At 36.4% G+C, this 22,314-nt stretch overlaps 1 protein-coding gene across 1 annotated transcript in view; it reads left to right on the top strand.

Annotated features, from left to right (window-relative positions):
* Window positions 1-829: 829 nt before the first annotated feature.
* LOC107185623 (membrane metallo-endopeptidase-like 1) overlaps window positions 830-22,314 on the top strand; it is a 52,368-nt gene continuing 30,883 nt past the window's right edge. Inside the window, exon 1 of the mRNA XM_015573349.1 lies at window positions 830-1,177. Coding sequence (XP_015428835.1) covers window positions 1,146-1,177 — 32 coding nt within the window. The 5' untranslated portion in view covers window positions 830-1,145. The remainder of the gene's footprint in view (window positions 1,178-22,314) is intronic.

The following is a 22,314-nucleotide window of genomic DNA, read 5'->3' as shown; positions in this document are numbered from 1 at the left end:
AATCTAGTGATTATTTTACAAATATAAGGATTAAATTCTGCAGAAGGAGAAAGAAAATAGTATAAGTCCAATTTTGAAAACAATAAGTTAAAGTTATTTTAGCGATATATGGATATCTTCTTTTTATATTTATAATGACGAAATCAATACAGTAGAATACTCTCATGAATTAGTCAAAAGCAGTTTGACTGTTAAATTGAATTGCATAAATGTTGTTGTTTTAAATAGCTATAAGTGCATTTGCGGTTAACAAAAACATTAGATTTACTTAGAGAATATTTACCAAAATAGTCACATATAATAAAATTCAACGTGTCCAGAATCTTGAAGACATAAAACAAGCTTATTAGCGTTTAACAATATTTTTAAATACGGAAAATATTAAACACTAAATATCTCGAAATAAAGAAAAGTGCACTTACACTACTTTACAAAAAAAACCCGGCTCAAATGCTTGGATGAAATTGAGAAGTATTTCGATTATTCAAAGCATTTAACATAATAATGTGTTTACTATACTCTGCACATAAGAACACTAGCGCGTTCCGCGGAACTTTATACGATTTGAATGTCAGTGCAGGTAGAGCAGATACATATATGTACATATATTTCTTGGTTCTGTTCTGGCGGCACGGGTGAACGTTCCGCGGTCGAATCACTTGATTTTTGGAAAATCCGTCAGAACGTCTCCGAGAGTACGGAAAAAGGAAGAAGAGATGATTGATACGCGGAGCGGCCGAACGGGAACGAGAAAGAGAGGGCGAAAGAGGTAGGGAGAGGGCGTTTAAATACGAGGAGAGACGCGCGTGCTCCTTCAGTCCGGCGCTAACAGTCCAAACCGATTCACATCCGGAACCCGGTAGAGAACGGAAATTAGTCCTGCTCGTTCCTGAAAACCGAACTCGATCGAAAAATCACAAAGAATACGAGAAAAGCAAAAGAAAGAAAAGATCTCGAGACGGAACATACGAACTACTTCCGAGAACCGCGGGACTCGTGCCGGCTTAAAAAGGAGATTAGAAAGTGGACAGTAGGCTTTTCAGAGGATCAGGACAGTGTATGTGGTAATGTGTCGGTGAAAAGTTTGACGGGAAAGGATCCAGAAGAAGCAGCAGGAGGAGAAAAATACTCGAGTAGGAAGCAGAATGACCAACAGCATGAAGCAAACAGTTATTAAGTGAGTTTTCATTTGTGTACATGAAAGTTTACTTCGACAACAGGAAACCTCGTGGAATGCGACGCGGTAGATACGGTCGCATATCGTACACGAATAATCATCCATAATCATTTATTATATAACTATGGAATTGCTAGATTTCTGTCAGAATTAGTAGTCAATGAAATATTTCAGTTGCGTTCATAACGATGTAATAATATTTCGTTTTTCATTGTATACTGTTGTTGACGCAATAAAGTTATGAAAAAAATAGAAAAGGTTCCTGCGATTATCAGTGTACAGGTGAAGATCGAACAAAAAGTATTGCAGTGTTATTAGATGTATGCAGAATATAGTGAATTGAAAGAATTCAACTTTTCCCAGAAAAGTAACAAAATGTAGGTAATTAGATGAATTATTTCGAGAAATAGATGGTCTAATAATTACTGAACAGTGGTAACGATTTTCGATGGAAACACAGTCATCACTTTTGCACACATACATTCGTATAATATTAACGCTAAAGGATCGTACGGCTAATGTCTTTCAATCGATCCATGCTATTTCTGCTGGATAAAACTGTCCCTGTGACTCTGTTTCACATTTTGTTTTTATTTCCTTTTAATTAAAGGTACAACTTTACGCTTCCTCGCTATATATTCATAAAGTTATATAAGCGTACTGAACACCAATTAGCGGTGAAACCTTGTAATTTGAAACTGAAACATAAAATCGTACCTCGTTATACCGGATAAAGTGTCTTATCGTTAACAGATCGGTCGTTATCAGTGCCAACGCATATCCAATATTATTATGCTGCGTCTATTTGCAAGTATTTGCGGAATAAACGCGTGTCTTCTAGCTGCGATAGTATCAAGTAACTCCGCAAGTAGTTACGTGCGTGAATATTCAGGATTACAAACAAATTAACCATTAACCCTCGTGCACGGTTCAATAAACCATTGCATTACTATTCCTTGAATTAAATTGGGCCTGAAATAAAATCGAATTAGGGAAATATATTTGCCTGTCGCTAGATTATACTTTTTGTAAGCTATTTGTGTCAGATTGATATACAAATTTCGATAATAAAATATATACTTACGCATCAAACATTGGCTTCGAGTCAAATTGTGTCGAACACTGCACGAGGGTTATACAAAAAGTAAAATAACATTTTTCTAAACGAATTTTGTATCTTCAGCCAATTACAATATCATTAATGCTATTGGCACTTCATTTTTTGCCAATGCCAGGTGTCTTATCACAACGGTGACTTACCATTTACGATTACATCGACTTATAAATGAGTAGGTACGTATTGATTACCAAGTGAATGTCCAAAAGTGTCAGATGCAGTATCACTTGTCGCAAACGGAACAAAACTACTTTTTGGTGCAAATCGCTCTAATCTCGTTATCTCCACTGAAGAATTCTTACCTTATTGTTAACGTCCCCTGCAAACGAAAAGAAAGTTAATAAACACCTGGAAAGAGAACAGATAATGATTGATAATAATGACCGTTCTTGAGAACAATAACAACGATAATGGCTCACGAAATCATCCACGTGGTATTTCCTTTCGATTTCCAGGATTTAGCAGTTAATGTCGTTGCAAACACGTCGACCAAACAACTGGACTTACTTCGATGCATTATACAGAGCGATTCGAAATTGAAGTGACGCGCTTTGATAGTGTAACTTACACTGTATTCTGAAAAAGAATTTCTTTAATATGTAAGTCTTAAAACCATCTGTTCTTGTAACTTGAATATTTCTAACTTATGGAGTATTGTTTCAGAGCAAGTTTTAAATACGGCGTCTACTTGGAACTATCCCTAGTCTTATATTTTTATATATTTTCTGTTACACTGCAACTGTTTCGTACATTTCTTTGCATTTTAAAGTAAACCATAAATTTTAAATAATTTTAGATACAACACTATACGTATAAAACTTCAATACATTTGAAATCATAGAGTTATCCCAATCTTTTAGTAATTTATTATATGAAGAAATTTGTTTGAAAAATAATTCAGCGAAATGAAACTTGTAAATTGTTTTATTCGGAACATGATAAAACTGGAAATAAATTGAATAAATTTCTGTTTGGTTTCTGTTAAATTTCTATATAAATTTAGATTTATGAAAGAAACAAGTTCTAATTCGAATTATGTAGCGGAAGTGTCTTCAAGGCAAATAGTTTTCGAAACAATGTTCACTGCAAGACATTTTGTTCGACTTTTAAGTATAAAATTACTCGAAAATTTTATGACTCCAGGTGGTTATGACACACTATATAGAATCGTTCTTCGTCTCGGAGAGAAACCTCGTGATTTCAACGCAAGTCGGCATTCTCGGTGATAAAACACCGACCAGGCGTTGATGTTACGCCGCACTCTTGTCGTTATTGTAACCGCAAGGCTCGTGAAAATCGTCGAAATTCATTGGTAAAATGGACGATAGGATTGGTTAATTTCACTTGAAGAATTTTAAGATTACAGGGATTGTTTAATCTACAAATCGATAACACCTTTGTGTTCCCTTTTTTCGACCAAGTACAAAATAACTGAAGCATAGAAAGAGTTCTCATGTTTGTTGCACTTAACAAAAATAGGCCTTCTTTGTAGCAGTTTATTAAATAAATTTTCCATAACACATTTCCATTTGTTAAAATGCATTTTATCGATACCAAAATAATTGAAAACGACACCGAAAACGTACCGATTTGTGCTGATACTCTTCAATTTCTTTCAAAAACTAAGGATCTAGGCGAAAACGTAACCGCAGTATGCTACAAAGCAGACCTTTCTGCTAAAGAAAATCCAGAAAAATACGCGGATGAATTAATAAAATAATGCAAATTGATATAAGCGTTTATTCTATGTGACCTCTTTCCTAGGTTTCTCTGTTTTAATAATAATTAAGGAGTGACTGCGAATGTTTATGCATTTAAGGCAGAGCAGCATAACTTTTGCTTCCGGAGTTCTTCTCTCACTGCTAGGGTACTCCCACTACGCGACTCAGGCTGCCTCGAGCGCTGCGTACGGAAGTCGCATGCTACAGGGAGAACAAGAGGCTATCGCTGGCAATGCGGTGGTACCATAGGCATATACATATAATAGACTGCACGATCTTATGGTATGGATGAAGCGAGTCCGAAGGACAGAAGTAGCGCTGGAGTAACTCCTCTCTTGCTCGCATATCGCAGAGGGAGGGGAGAAAGCGACTGGAGGGTGATAAGGAGAAGGAATGCTGCACGCATGTAACGTCTCCGTTACAGCCGTAGGAGATTCCCCCACCAACAACCCCATTAGAAAGAGAGAAAAGTTACTCCAGTTACTGTCCTCACTTTCTAGTACCGACTTCATCCCTACCATAAGACCGCGCAGTCTATTATACATGTATGTTTATGGGTGGGAGCTTCTCTTCTGCTCACCCCATAGCATACGATTTTCGTACGGAGCGCGTGAAGTAGCCTGAGCCGTGTAGTGGGAGTATCCTAGCAGTAGGAGATGACTCCAGGAGGAGAGGTTATGAAGCTCTGATTTACAGTATAAAATTGAAATTCTCTCTGTGTTTATAAAATTTACATGAATGTTCGCAAGTTAATTATGAAACATACTTGTATACGACGCATCAACAAGATTTTCCTCTTTTTCCTTCTAATTTTTTCCTGCTACAGAGATACATCCTTCTCCTGATTCCGTTTCAATTCGTCTCGTAGTACCTGCATATTGCTTGTTGGGCATAACAAACTATATTCTTTATGTTCTGATTAAAATATTGACAAAAGTACACGTTTCATGTTACCCAGTATAAACTGTATCATTAAGCCATTTTCCTCTTTCAATTTTATTAGTCACTTTGTAATTCCTATTTTTTGTTAGTAGTATGCAAATGAATCGGAGCGCTGAATGATGACTGAAGATCGCCAATCGCTTTAATGCACTTCCTTGACAACGAATCGAATTAACACGGTGTTACTAATGACCCCGCTTCGTAGCTAGGAAAAAGTGTTAGCAACATTGAATCTCTTGAGCAGTATCAACCTGCTTGATTTCTTTTCTTGACCTTTTTGTGTTATTGTTACGAACGTGTAATTAGTGATAAGTACAGTAGGCATTCAATTCCCGCGCTACCGTTATCTGCACGGAAGCCACGCCCCTTGCTCACACGTATTTCTCACACACGTACGCGTACCCTATGCTGTCGCACAGAACGCCCAGGCCGGAGCACATACGGTGTCGCGTTTAATCTCATTACAGTAAGCGAAATGTATATAATACTGTTTTAATAATGTTTTTATTGGTGCAATGAATATTGGTGGCAATTTCATTGCTTCTTGTCTCGCAGATCACACGTAATGGGTAAAAGATGCTAACCAAGCTAGACATTTGCCACTAAAATATGTCACGAATTATTAACATTTTCACATAATACCTTAATACTTTATTACGCAGCATGTTTAGAAGAATCGATTTATGTAAGAAAAGCAGTATTTTTATTCCATAGTATTTCAATATCATTAATAAAAGAACATAATTAACTTTGAGAACTCAAAAGATCCTTCATCTACGAAGAAACTGTTACTGCTAAGTAATAGCCCTCTCCATACTAAAAAACTTCTGTGAATACACTTTTCTGATATCTCTCAAAATAACGGAGATAATTAACATAACCATAAGCTGCGTATATCCAGCCCACCCTGCATAGAGCTGCGTCGCACAACTGAACGGCCGAGTGGTGGGGAAAGCGCTCGAGTAACTGGTCGCCGATTCCTGCACGGTTCTAGGAAATTTAGCCCTCTACACAGTGATGCCACAATTGTGGGATAACCGCGCGAGCGCGTACCCTCTCCATGCTTCCTGTGGGTATTTTACGCAAGCATATTCGACTCTGTCCGTGAGCTCTACTCCACTACGTCCTACTCGGCGACTCCCCAACTCAAGCGGTTTCTGCCTCTGTCCGTCCGTGTGCGCTCTGCTTCGGGTGTTCTCGGCAAAAGTCCTACGTCACACGTTTACGACGCGACGGCCAAGTGGCCCAAGCCAGGTCAAAAATCCCAAATCCCAACCAACCTAAAGTTTACGTCCTAAATCCTCCGAGAGCTGCATGATTTCTCTCACACGCTCATGATAAAGACCCCGTTCAAATCCCGATGCGACCGTTTTAGTTTTTATTTTTAATTATTGTATAATTTTACTTTGTAATAAATCAGTAAAATAATAGCTTCGAAAATATTAATTTGAGAAGTATTTTCAAAATTCGATGTTTTTATTAATGATATATTTCGCATTTCCGAGAACCGTTGCAGTTGGTCCGCGCACATGTGGTGTTAGTAGTCCTTTACTTTTCTATATCTGAAAAGATTTATGCACATAATTTAAACCGCAATTGGAATAATAGTACTACTACCGAATATTACAATGCAGCGCGTATATGGCGTGAGAGCTATGGTCTGTTTTTCGAAAGATGATGCCTGGGAGGTAGGCCCGAGTTTTCGCGGTGTTGCCGCGATCGCGAGACACCAACGGCACTTGTCTGTTGTCTCACTTTTCGCGTCTTAACCAATGACGTGCGACCGCCGACGTGAGTCCTCGCCTACGGTCGTCTGTCTCCATCACACGTATTACAAACCTCTCGAGAAAGACCTACCTACAATCTCAAAGAGTGGGGACTGCGTTCGGCACGTGGCCGTCAATCATCCATTGTCTGGACATGGCGGAGAATGTTGACGAGACGCAGAACGTTTTCACACGTCAAAAGTTAAAATACATGAATAAGAAAAAATTTATTTCTTTTGAAAGAATGTATTGTACTCAAATATTGAGCAACATATTAAAAGGGGATTAAATTAATACGTAGGTTATTAAACGCTACACGTGGAAATTGCAGGGTAAAGAAGGAAGTTGGTTTACCGAGCGTCTGAGCGATAGGCTCTCGTGCCGAAGTGCTGGAGGTTGGAAAGAGACACACAGTGACAATGAGACCGTCACAACGTCGCACGAAATACGTAGCTCACGTTGGATCTCCGCCAGGCCACGCGCCGAGGCAGGCCAACCTCCCAGGCATCATCTTTCGAAAAACAGACCATAGTCACGGGAACATTACACATACACCCAGACCAGCCCCGCCCTTGCCCCCGCTCTTACTAAGGGATGGCCCCCCCGAGACGGCTGTATTCCGTCCCTTCACCTCCTACCTACAGCGTCGAGGAGTCACCTCCCCTACGATGGGCCGACCGCGAAAGGAGGTGTTACCCCAATACCACTCCCTCGGCCCTGGTCATCGCGGCTGAGACCCCTTGAGCTCACGCCCTCCGCAGAGCAATTTTGTGAGCTTCCACCTGAATCAGTTACGTGCGAAATTTTCAGCCCAAGGTCATTTCAAGGTCATAGTGTTATACATTCGTCGATACGTTTTGTTCTCTTCTTTGCAATGGTAAACAAAAAAATAGAGCATTCCATTTAAAAAAAATGTCACCATTAGAGAAGTTTCAGAAGATATGACCTTGAGATGACCTTCAATCTCATAGCCTAATTTCCCCCCTAAAATATACTAATTTTCTCCCGAACCATTTTTTTGTACCGTGACAAATAAGAGAATAATTAAGGGTGGCAGAGTTAGATGGAACACCCTGTATACCTCATTCAATGAATCTACTCAGTAACTATACACAAGATGGCTATTTAGGTTCAACAGGCACAGCCACAGTTGCCTGCCAGTAGCTGAGCAGAGCGCTCGAATGTTTTGGTTAGTCTTACTGACTCGTCTTGTTGAACAGCCAATAATTTCGATCATCCTATAAAAACAGTGGAAGAAATTCTGTACATTCTAATATTCTTGGATTTAATACTACAAATAAAACTGGGGCGTTTTGTCACAATAATGGTCCAATGTTGAAAGAATCATTTTCGCATAAATGAGAGTGAGTTCGATCGGGTAGTTCGACGTATTAAGATACCGAATGTGTAATAATCGATGCCAATAGAACAAGAAGAAAAAGTAGCAAGGGACCCGTGTTTTTTTGTTCCTATATCTTCTTCTTGTTCTGGCCGTTTGCATGCACTCTTCCTCGTGCCCCATTCAATTTATACATTTTACAAGGAGAATGAGGTACTCACAACAACCTTGTTAATTGTTCACGCGAGCACGAACATTAAACGAACATAGCACGAATATTAACGAGTCGTTTGCGCGCCTATTCAGTGGCTTTGGCTTGAATTTATATGGAGATCCGACTACATCACACGTTTGTACCTTATAACATTTTAAGTTTTAATGAGCACTCGTTATAGAAATAAGTTATCAGTAGATTCACTAGACTTATCTTCGTGAAACAGTCTATTTGCACTGTTGCAAAAAAAGGCACGTTTCCAACGAGATGGAAGTCGGGCATTATCACACCTATCTTTAAATCTCGAGACAAAGCCAATATTTCCAACTGTAGACCTATTAGCGTTCTTAACGTCATGCCAAGTGTATGCGAAACCATTATGACAAACAAAATCACCATAATAACCAAAAATCTAATAATTAATTAACAACACGGCTTCACCTCAGGGCAATCCACATCTATTGTACTAACCGTACACTTTACCAAAATTTTATCGCTAACGCTATGGAACACTCAAAGCAAGTAGATGCCACTTACACAGATTTTCAAAACACTTTTAATTCGGTCAATCAGAAAATTCTGGTCAACAAACTCGAATGTATAAAATGTTACGTTCATATCTTACAAACTAGAGAAACCCATGCACACAACCTGGTATAACTATGAGCCACTTCTGAGCCACTTTTGAGGCTCTAGGGATGATCACGCTCGAACAGCGTACTACTGCAGATATAATTTATATTCATGAAATAGTAAACGGATTTACTATATGTCTCGATCTACTACAGCTAATAAACTTTTACGCTTCATCTAGATCTCTCAGGTATAACGAACTGTTCCATATAAGTCATCATAGTACCACGTCTAGATTACATAGTTGTGTTAATTGCATCTGAAATCTACTAATTCCGTTAGCACTTTCATCGACTATTTCCAACATCCCCAAACTCTTTTCAGAAAGCAACTATAGACGGTCACTAATAAGTTGGAAAAATTATGTAACATGAATGTACCGTTACACGCTATCAACTATGTATCTCAATTAGGTACCTACTCTATGTATTTTATTACCAACGGGCGTAGACCAGTAAATAAATTATTATTACTATTACTATTATGATTATTATTATTACTATTTAGTTTCTCTTCAGCCTTTCCCACTGAGTTTTCTCTATTTTACGGGTTAAAACCAAGTAAAATAGAGGTTCACTATTTTTATGTTAATGTATTCAAGAATTTCCTGACCAAGTTGCATGTGAGTAGTATCACTGCTTTCTGGATGTTTGTATGTTTATTTTGTGTAAGTTTTCTGTGAATAATTGTGGAGTTATGCCTTTTGTTTCCAGAGGTTCTTTATTTCTATGGCTAGTGGTGTGTATTTTCCTATTTTTTCGTCTTCTTTTTGTTTTATGTTTGTGTCATTCGGTATTGCGATGTCTGTGAGGTATGTGGTTTTGTCTTTCTTGGTGGTGTATGTTATGTCTGGTCTGTGTGTGCTATTGTTCTGTCAGTGTGTATTGTTACGTCCCAGTATAATTTCGTTTGGTCATTCTCTAGTATTGTCTCTGGTTGGTATTTGTAGTATGGTATTTTTTCTTGTATTAGGTGATGTTTTAGTGCTATTGCCTGATGAACGATTTTGGTCACTCTATTGTGTCTGGTTGTGTATTCTGTCGCCGCAAGTAATCTGCATCCAAGTAATTTGCATGGTTATACGATGCATTGTTTCTGTAAATTATTGGCATCTTCTGCACTTATCTGTGTGCATGTCTGGGTCTTTCAATATGTGTTTTCTATAGTTTCGTGTCGCTATGGTTTCATCCTGTATTGCTATAGTGAATCCTTCTGTTTCAGGGTGTAGTTTTCCTTTAATGGTTTGAGTTTAGTTTTGTTTTTAGTATAGATTTTAGCCGATTCTTGTATCTATGGAGTATCTCTGTTTTGCTATGTTTGTGGTCTAGTCTTGCGTTTTGTTGGAATCCTAAATATTTGTATGTTTCGTGCTATTGCATTGTTTCTATAAATTCGTTGTTTATTGTTTCTATTTTTTCGCTCTGAGTCCATTTTCCTTTTTCTGTTGTCAGTACTTTACATTTGTTTATTCCGAATTCCAGTATGTCTTGGTTGATGTCTTCTATTATTTTGATCAGGTACTTTATTTGTGTGTTTCTTTACCGAACAGTTTGATATCGTCCATGTATAATAGGTGGTTTATTTTGTTATTATTATTATTATTATCATTATCATTATTATTATTATTATTATTAAACACACACTGTATATGTTACTGAAATTATTTCACATCATAATGAAGATTTTGTCTCACGTTATTCGATTCAAATCCCTGGAAGGCTTAAACATCTTTTAACAGTACTAGGTATCTGTAGACACTTGTACTAATATCGACAAAACGGATTAATATTAATACGTTTGTGACAAATATGTTTATCATTATTGCAATAAAATTGAAGATAAATGACATTAGTTGGATTCAAAGGAAGAAATTCAAAATAATGGCGACCCAGATATGCATTCGATTAAAACAGTGATTATGTATAAATTTTAATTTTCTTCTAAACTCAAGTAAAACATACCAAGACCTTTGCAATCACCTTATATTTCAGATGATTCTGTCAATCTTCATTGAGCCATAGGTTTACAAGTTTCTGTTCATGAAACAGCTCGAAAGCCTTTGATTAATTAATACTGTATCGAAAATCTTCGTAGGAGGCCAGTACACTTTCCCCCAAATGCATTAATGAAAATGGCTCTTGAAACGTTAAACATTTACAAGGAATCGCATCCTTTCAACAGAATCATTTGGTTTGCCTCGACGGGACCTCGACACAATTCCGTCGAAAGTTCCGCGTCCGTGGTTCGCCTAAACGCGACTGTTTAACCCTTTCGTCTACAATATCGTGTGAGAGCCGTGGTACGTATATCGGGCCAAACATGAGAATTTCAAAATAATTGATCTTCTTGTTCACTGATGAATCGTTCGTAATTACTTATCTAACATCCTACAAAAAATTAAATCGGTTGTACCATAGACATGTATTTACATATTAGAAGACGTGTGCGATTTGCACATCTTTCAGCGCACGTCCAAAGCGTGAAATGGCTCGACGCGTAACCTCCAAGGCGTTGATTGTAGCACGCCCCGTCGGAACTTAAATCGTAGGCGAAAGGTTTAATGTTACACGCAATCACGAATTGTTTTTCTGTTTTCGGAACGGTTGCGTCAAAAAAGATTTTGCGATTGAATTTGTATACGCGACACGTATCCCGTGAAGAGAAAACACGTGGTGAACGTAGTACACAATTTCGTAGCTGCAATAAGCGTGTGCCCCGATCAATTCTCAAGCTCGACCCGATGAAAGTCCTGGGAAGCTAGATATGTAGTTTCACGCTCGAGCATATTATGCTCGGTCTCGAGGTTGTACACAGATCGATACTCCGATCGGGTAACGATGTACTCTTGGTGCCATTCTCATTCCATAGAAAACCCTGCTCCATTACAATTACAATAGACCTCCGTTATCTGAACCCTGCTTTTCCGAGTATTGCTCGGTCCAATGCTTGATTATCCAAACGATGTCGCCTGAAAGGACATTTCAATGTACGGTAGAGCCTCCAGTATCTGAACACCCATGAAACAATATTATATCTGTTCATACGTCCTGTAATCTAATAATTTGTATTGGAGGGTGTACGACAATCTACATTGTACTGTAATTATGATAATTGACAAAGTAAGAAATGTAGAAAAATACTATTTGTCATTTACCTTTTGTATATACAAACGTTAAAGCCGAAATACCTCAAAACAAAAAATCCATGTATACGAGATAATCATTGATGCGTGTAATAATCACATTTTAGTTAATATTTTATATGTGTATGAATATTCTGTGATAAATACTCAATCTTACACGAAAACATCATTATTTGGTCGCCCGTATCGAATATAATAAAAATGTGTCACCTGACAGAATTAACTGTAATCAAGATTTCCTTGCGTACAGACTTCGCATAATATCTGGTGACGATAACGTTTATAGCATGATAGGACTTTATCAATATTTCTTTTGCGTGGACAATATTTGAGGTTTATTAATAGAAACGTGACTATATTGAAACAATTTTTCGATTCTTTTGTTACTTTTAGGTTACGAGAAATTAGAAACAATTACGACTATATTTACAATAGATAAAACAAACTACTGTACTTTTATATACTTACAAATATATATAAGGCTTCTTTAGAGAAAAAGGTACAGTTTTATCTCCTGAATGCAGTATCATATAAATGTACAGAAAAATAATGCATAACATCCGCCGTAATTAGTAATCTAACCTAGACCACTATTAATAATATTAGTAATAATGTTTTGGTGTCCTCAACTGGTTCAATGACACAGCGACTCCCAGTTGTCCGTAATACTTTTCAAAGTGTCAGTCTGTATTCTTTAAAGTACCACGCACCATCCATTCGCGATTTCTACTACGCGCTCATAATTTTTCTTCGTTTAATACACTTTATCGCCTCCTCAGCGTTGGTTCATGATACACTATCTTGTTTCCTTCTTCGAAGTTGTACGCACGGTCGCCTCCTAAATCATTTTAGCAAACAATCGCTACTGCCTTGTATCACTTCTCGTCGATTGCACAACTAAACCCGCCGCCCCCCTCTTTGAACTTCAGCATTCTTTTTCTACGTTCGAGCGCCAGTGGACAACGAACAGGGCCGCTCTGTAGGCGATAATTTTGAAATTTATTTTATGCAAATGATTCTGAACCGGAAGCGGTCACCAGGTGACGTTGTGTCATTATCGGGAGAAGAAAATTCAAGTGTGATTCTTACATTTGGGCTCAGAAGTAGGTTTCTTCGTAAGAAAGTACTTTAAAATCATTATTCAAATAACAAACTATGTCATCGAACCAAATGTAACATTCAAATATCTTTTTAAATATTTTACAAATTCTTTCCCATATTTTTTGTACAATTGTATGATAATATCTTTATTAGATGCTTTTACGCAACATAGTGACACTATAAAAAATGGATTATTATGACCAAGTGCATTGAAAACCTGTTTTAAATGTGTAAATTTCTAATTCAGGTATAATATAATCCAATGAATAAACAAATAAGACGTTAATAAAAGATGCATCTTGTTATATTATTTACTTGAACTACAAGGTGTAATTTTTATAGTCTATAGAATTAAAAAGGTGAAATTGAATTTATATGTATATAAATAAGCGAAAGTAAAAGGAAAGGAGAAATGAAGTGAACTTCGAAACAATTGCCTTTTCGAATATAATCATCGTACGTTACAGGTTCGAAATTATAGTTAATAAAGATTAATTAAAGGTGATCATTAAGCCCGTGGTAAGTGACATTATTACGCCATGGATATAAAATCGTCGACTTAATTGAACAACTAAATTTACCATAAAATTGTTAACGATCTTTTCTGGGAAGTTACACATTTCCTGATGACTGTAATTCCGTGGATGTTACGGTACTTTAGAACTCATCTGAAGGTATATAGACGATAGGCAATATTACAATGATATTTAATTAGGAATGGTTGCCCTTTATGCCGTTAAAAAGAACAAACGGGAAGTAATATAGATGGATCGCTAAATAAATTATTTCATGCAAGAATTGGTTTTCTTCCTCCGTTAAGCAAATTGTTTAAGGATTTCTGCAGTGATCAAACACACCTGTCGAATTGAATCCAAACAATTGAAAAAGTAACGTACACAAATTCTCATTACACCGTGTACGAACATCCCAGAGTTTATTAAAATAGCATCACTCATATAATAGCATTATTACCAATAATATTTGTTGGTGACTGTCGTTTATCGTTTATCCTGACGGTATGGAAAACACAGTCGACATTGGCCAGAAAATATTTCTGCAACTGTGTGAACGATCAAAAATAATTATTTTTCTTTGGCACGTTTTTCAACAATACAACCTGCTCCGAAAACCAAAATGTATCGGACAAATCATTTCAGGCATTTGGAAAACACGATCATTACGTGATGCAACGAAAGACTTTTTAATATAAATCATTATCTTGGGGAAACAGATGATCGGTAAGAGAAATAGAGATAAAAGTTAACGAGGTTGATATGATTATAAGTCCGACAGAGTTAAATTATTTGTCAGCCTACGGATTCGAAAAACTTACGTCAAAAGTAAGTAAAAAAAGAAAGGGACACGTAAAACTCTTCAAATATATACAGTAGACTCTAACTCTAAGCCACCCTACACACTATGCCACTGAACACATTGCCTTCACACTTCTCCTTCACACGTACTTTCACGCACACACATTCGCTCACCCACCACGTTGCGTACGCCGGCGCACCAGCACGATTCAGCTGTTGCGCAGGTGTTGAGGCCGAGGCCATGGCAACAGAACTTAGCATGGAGAGGGCTCTAAACTCATTGCCATTTTACTCTCCTACAACCCCGAAAATGGCATTATAGTTAGAGTCTAATAGTTCATAGTTAAATATACGTACAAAGCTAGGAACATCAAAGTTGTGACCGTTTAAAGCAACGAAAATCGAGGAAAGAAAAGAAAATTTACAGGCGTCAAATATTTATATATTAGGAAAAAATTCCAATTTATAAAGTCGTTAAAATCATATGAATTGGATACTTTAGAACTGAATAATTTAAAGTAATTTTTATTGTCGATGGCAGTCGATCGTCGTTCAAATGAAGGGAGTCGTTCGATCGCAATATCAATTATTAAGAGCCGTCGCTTTTACCCCAAACATCCGCTTGATGATGTTACTCCCTTACGATACCTGTAACGGACATTATTGTGTGGCCGTAAGTGACGTCGACAGCGTCGCTGCACGTCGGGAATTTCATAGTCGACAGTTTAATTAAATTCGTTTCTATCTAATAAACGTAATACAGACCAGACTTGTGTGTCTCCTCTATCGAGAAATTCTGCGAAAATCTTTCCTGTACACGATCGATAGGTACATGCAAGAACCGAGGAACACGGTTAATTGAACATGCTGTCATCGATAAATCTACTTTTGTCTAAAAAATGTAATAGAAACAATCGAATTATGAATCTGTAAGCCACAACAATTATTTATGAATGTTTTCTTCTTTGTCTTAATATATTTTTATTTTAGTTCCTTTTGATATGTATTTTTATTTATTCGAGGCTATTAAATAAGAGAAAAGAAATTCTTTCGCGTGTATTTAAAAAATTCGGAATTCCAATTTTGCTTATATTTATTATATTACATTGTAAATTAACACGAATTTATTTTTCGTATGGAATGTGACCGTCTATTTAAGATTAAAATATTAGGAATATATATTGTTACATAACATATGTATAAATAATATACATTGTTTTTTAGGTGGTTTTTACATAATGGTATAATTTTTCTGTTACTAGTCCGACGACTTCCAATAAATCTGTATTAATTCCTATTTAATTAGTCTAATTATTTAAGAACTGAGTACAAACTGTAGTTATTTATATTATCAATAGGTATTACATTTTTATACGTTTCTATAAATATAATTGTTACCTAACACCTAACGCATCGGAAGTCTGCAATGTTACGTAAACTCTAATGAGATATGCAGATGGATTTTGGCTAGAGTAAGTAGGTACATATAACTATCATTAACAGCAATTGTTCTAAAAGCGGAGGAGAAAAAATAAGTTCAAAAAAATGAATCCTTTATAAAGAAATGAATATGAATATTTCGTACGTTCCACTTTTCCATATTGAATTTCTCTGCCTTTGATAGTATTTCTCAAGTACGAGACACCGTGTATTTCTGGTTTATAATGTTACATCGTAAAAATAAATTGCAAATTAACCTCGCTTGATTCAATAAAATGTTAATCCAAAGACTATCATAACTCGCAGCTTCTATACGAGCCCACTTTCCAACGGAACAAACTCCAAGAAACGAAGGGAACAGATGACGGAAGGAGACACGTTTATTCCAAATTTTTGCAGTAATTTCGTAACAGGAGAAGTGAAAGCGGATCGCTCGATTTCGTTTTACTGACCAACTCGGTGAAATCTCGCGGTCTTGAAATAAAGGGAAGCAAATACACGGGCTGCTCTCTGTGCCCGCATGAATTACAAAAGTCCGCGCGCGATGATGTGTTGCAAACAATTTCCACGTATACGACACTTCGCGAATTGGGGGATCATAACAAGAGACATGCACGGGAGCTGATCGTGCAAATGTTTGAAAACAATCGCTGGCAGACCTTGTGTACACACTGAAATCGATAACCTTGAAATCGATTGCATTCATTTGACTGTAACGTGTTTAACACAAGGCGAAATTTGTCATTTGATTTATATAAACAATGCAGTATATTGAGTACTAAAACAATGAATGTAGCCTGATTTTGATTTGTCCACCTTGAACAAAAGGAGGACTTGCTCATTTATGATCTCAGAGGTATCCATGTCTTGATTACTATCAATCACTCCTATAACTGAATCAGCATTCAAAAATATTGATTTCGCCATAAACAAATATGTAGGTATATGTCCGTCATGCGCGGTTATCATTACACACATTGTATATATGTATGTATAATATTGTATAAATATCAGTAATCTATTTACAATACTTGTTATTTTAATTCGTAAAAGTCATCCAGAACATAACACTGTATATTTAAATAACGAAAGTAATTAAGTTGTGTATCTTAAAACCTTTTTAAGACGTTCTATGACTTCGGTTAATTTTAGTTATTTATGAACGGCACAGATTTAAATACATAAAAAGTTCTAAAAGTCCCCTCGCCTTTCAATTTCTTCATAGCGTTGCTGACGCTATTTTCGGTTATTCAAAAAATAATTTGTTATTTGGTTTAATTTATACCTACATATACATATATTTAAATTAATTTATCATTTTTGTCAGTCCACAGTTTTTAATTTGCAATACCAGGTAATTTAAAATTACAGGACCCGACTTTGCCAGTATGTTCCACGAGTAGAAGATAAAAATTTTATATTTACATACAGTATGTCCGTTTTAAATGTCTATACTTGATTATTTCTGTAGATATCAGAAATACGAAAAAAGGTTTCAGACGAAAGGTATATGGTATCGAGGGGGACGTATTTTGAAGATAATTGTTTGTCCTTGCGGTAACCTTGGAATGTGCTGCGAAGGTCACCTCTGAATGTTTAAATAGAACCCTACATTTTGTATCATATATTCGAATAGCTGACGTCGAGATGTATTCAAAATACTCGATATACTTGTATTTGTCGCAATATTTTGTTGAGTTATTAATACTCAAAGTTTACGTGCCGCCGGCATTAGCATTACCCAATGTACATCACCAAGAGGTTGTTCAGTCGGACGTTGTACATCATGGTGGCTCGAATAAGAAGCGATCGAGCGTGCAAAAACTCATAGCAAAACAAAACAGATTTGGTAACTTTCCTCGACACTTTCCTGAGCAGAAAGCCAAAACCAGCACGCCCTCAAGCTTGTTTCAATTATGTAGTCTTCTGTAACGATTTTTTGGAACACTTGTATCTGTTAATGTATCAATATAGAAGAATAAATGTATAAGTTCAATTTATGCCGACTTTTAAGAAATTCTGTCAGAATTTCGTTTTTCTACTCGTTCTTGAAAATACCACTTTCATAGAGGGTACGTACCCGTTTGTGTTCGAAAAATTCACATGTCAGATTTAAGGTAAAAACAAATGAAATAAATTTATCTGTTTTAACAGAACAACAGAATATTTCTACAGGACCCTCCTTTTTGTTTAAGCCCATTTTTTAAGGTTTCCGTTGATTTAATTTAATCATGTTTCTTTCTGATGTTTCAAACAAGCTGTAATAATATACTTTTTTGTAAGAACAGAAAGCGTGTAGTTTGTGTGACCGATTCTCACTTTTGTTAATACAATTTGGTGTCTTATGTTGAATGATGAAGCTCAGCTTACTTCGAAGATGTCATTTCCAATATGTACTATGGATTTTAATTGGCTGCAAATCTTTTCGAAAAATCTTCAGCTTTTCTTTAAGAATTTGCAGGATCGATTTATTTACTTCTTTGTGATAAACAAAAGTGTTTAAGCAAACAGGCTTATAATAATTCAGCAGCCTGTTTGACAGTTGTATCACGAAGCACACACCTTTTTCGACGCCTACTCGTAATCTATTTAATCAGACAGTTAAAGAAACAGGACCGTGACGGTGATTTCTCAGGAGTCATGGCGATTATAAGATTGTTCGTCGCTTGGCGCAGAACTGGAGAATTGAGGAAACGTCGTCTGTAACGATCAAGAACTTCAGGATCGTCGATTTGGCATTTCAACTGAAACGAGACAAATCGCGTAATTCGCGGAAATGAGGTGATCGTGTAACTCGCGATAATGGACAATTTAATTCACTTAGAAGAAGTCGGGGCAGGAAGATCGTGATCAGGATATAAAGAACAAGGAACGATGTCGCAAAGTAGTGATGTGGAAGTGACTGAATACTTGGAAAAAAGTTTAGCGTGTTATGAAGGTCTCTACTAATCGAATCAGTCTAACAATAAGTAATCTAAAATTAGAAGTACTTAACACAATAAACATTACTTGGAAAATTCAATTGATATAATTTTCAAATCAATCGCTGAACAATTCGTATTAAAATCACAAACTCAAGACTTCTCATTTTTTTAGATTTTAGAAGGATATTAATCCATAGTCATATTTGCATTTTTAAAATGAATAGCAATGTAACGTATTAAAGAACATGTCATTTTTGAAGCTTATCTAAAGCTCTGCGAATAGGGTGGAAAATCTGTACAGACTTTCAAGTTGCGTGGACAAACCGGATGCGAAATCGGAGAGCCACCGGATTGGAAATACTCTTGGAGAAATGTAATTCACGGACGAACCCGATGCGAAATCAGGGAGCCGTTAGGAAAAATGTTAGTTGGTGCCTCGTAACTTTTGAATTAATAATTAATACAACTCGAGCGGCAAAGTTGTATTGTTGCGGGAACGGTCACCCTGATATTATTCTTAACTAGAGGAAACAAGTATATCGATAATTTCTGGACTGTGTTATGGGTTGTTCAAAGTTAGCTACACCGATTTACAAATGAAACGCTAATAGATAAATGAACCGCTTTATAGATTAAATGCGTGTGAAGTAGATGAAAATTAGAAAATTAACGAATAAACGTATGCTCGGTGTTAACGCACTGGCGATGCGGGGGTTGCGAGTGAACTTTACAGAGAATGCCAGGTAATAATTTTAGCCGGATTACAGACAAAGTCTTCGCGGTTTTCTACGAGGATAACTAACGATTCGTAAAGGATCTTTAGCCCGATCTCTCTAACGTAACGGCCAACGACAAGAACGTGACGCGACGTGACTCTAAAGGCGACGATGCTGTTCTGATCTCCCAAGGGTTGAAATTAACGGATTTATACATATGCCCAGAAATGGGTGGGAATCGTCGACGGTGGAGGTTGCGTCAGGCTTCCTTATTTTTTGGTCGCTACGCGTCGTGAGAACGAGGTTCTACTCGCCCGCTTACTCGAGAGATAACGAAAAGACGTAAGGACGTTTTCCTTTGCCGGAGACGAGCTCGAAAACTATTCGAGTGAGAGGCATGACAAAATATTTTTTGTACGTAACAAATATCTGTATTTTGAATAAACCTACGGATTCGAATAATTATATAATATTTGACTAAAGTGTTATCATATAAACATATTATAAATAAATTTATTTATGATATGTTTACAGTTCATAATGTAATAAAAAAAAATGCTTGACACACATAGAATGTTCAATACCAAGTCTGCAATGATGTCTCGTCTTTGTACTCTGAATTTAAAAAAGATAATAAAAAATTATATATAAATTGTGGTTGAGACTAAATTAACAGAAAATTATTTCACAATGAAATTATTAAAGGAATGATCACGCAGTGTTTTGTGGACACATGCGAGTAGGAATCGTTTACATGTTAACATGAAACTAAAAATCAGTTTCTGCCATATCAATGCGCTATGATCGTACGTTTCTCCATTAACGAAGAATATGTATACTGAAAAAGTAAGAGATAGCTTGGCCACCGAATATTAATATCTAAAAGAGAACAAAACAGACCATTATTCCAATATCATGACTGCAGATGGCCACAACAAACAGCCTATTGTTTAAGTACGTCTGAAAGTTGAAGTCAAGATTCAGATTGAATTAAAAATGGCAGATAAATACAAGACATCTTGATAAAAGATGAACACTGGGATGTTTATGCCATTCAATTTCTTTAAATTCTAACTAAATCTAACTGACAAGGAAGGTTTCCCAACCCGGAGACGCCGATTTCAATGAAACTTCGTACGTTTGTTGAGCAAGCAAAAATAAGGGACACGTATTTTTTTTATCGGCTAACATTTACTTTAAGGGGGTGAAACCACCCCTCAAAGTTTCGACCCAGAAATACTATCTCGAAAACCAGATGAGATACATAAAAACTTCTAATGAGCGAGTTTTATGGTTTTTCATGTACAATAATATGGTGTTAAAAAATTGTCCAAAATACAATTTGTTTATAATACAAAAATTTTTTGATAACTTTATTTTACAACTTATTCAATTTACATGACAAAAAATGACGAGCATTTCATTCTAACTCTACTGGTGTATATATTTATGAAATTGCCTCCTACAGATTCGCAAATTTTTATTATTATATATCCTGTGCGCACGCCCGCTGACAAGGAAGGTTTCTCGACCCGCAGATTCTGATTTTAATGAAACTTTGTGGGATTGTAGAGGGCATCCACTTATGCAAGGAACGATTTTTTTCGGCTGACATTCACTCTAAGGGGGTGAAATCACCCCTTAAAGTTTACAAGATATACTGAAAAAACGAAAAATTCGGTGTATACTTTTTAAGGGTTAATTAAGCTTGTTATTTCATTTCTATTAATATAGAAACCTATAACACCTATTCAAATGGACAGAACATTTCCGCCAATAATACAATGACTAACGAAAATGTTGGAAAAATAGTTTCCATTCCATATTCTCAGTTTTGTAATATACAATTATAATGTTTCTATACACTCCGTTTCTATTCTATACGCAGTGTAACGTAATGTTACACATAAAATAGTAGATATATTGAAATAAATCTCAGTAAAATTTTATTTATGAATTATATAATCATACAATTGGGCAACGTCTATTCCCCTACAATAAAATGAAAATATGCAAATATGAGACACAGTTTAAGTGTCAAACGAAAATTGGAAGCATGTTTTCCACATTTCCGTAGGACTCTATTCCGTACCCGTTACCGAAAGTGTTTACATCCCTTCGCCAATCTGCTCGATGTTTTGTAGCGAAGCATAATTGCCTGGTCAGTGACGCGACAAATTTGAAATCGACCGAGGCCTTAATTCTGCTGTCCCGAGGGCAAGTGATGGGGAATTAGAGGCGGCTATCCTCTTAATGCTTGAATAGTACCTGATACCGTGTTAGAATACAATATGTTTCGCAACTTTAAGAAAAATCACTTATTTAATATACACAGTATGCCTGAATAATAACGGGATTGAGAAGATATTAATTCAAACACTTATATATTTCTAAAAATTGTTAATTTTATTCAAAGCATTTTTTTCGGCATTAATATAACGCTTGGACACGGTCAACCAATAAAGGACAGAGAACGAATTCGTGAAGCAGTAAAGAGATCGGCATCAGTAAAATCAACCATCATTACAAAAAACCGAAATGGTCCCATACATGAAATGGAAAAATGTTTAAAGACTTGGATGGAAGATTTATTACAAAAGAATGTTCCAATAAATCTCATGACCATCCAAACTAAAGCGCGCAGTATTATTACTTATCGTTTACGATCGACCTGCTTATGTTTCTCGATTGCTTCGTCGTCCGATAGTTGGACGATTGTTGGCCGTCTACAAAATGACAATCGTCCGTCTTGTGTCGTTCGACAAAAAC

Source organism: Dufourea novaeangliae, unplaced genomic scaffold (assembly GCF_001272555.1).
Source record: "Dufourea novaeangliae isolate 0120121106 unplaced genomic scaffold, ASM127255v1 scaffold63, whole genome shotgun sequence".
In the NCBI taxonomy this organism is placed as follows: Eukaryota; Metazoa; Arthropoda; class Insecta; order Hymenoptera; family Halictidae; genus Dufourea; species Dufourea novaeangliae.
This window is presented reverse-complemented; position numbering and strand designations above follow the sequence as displayed.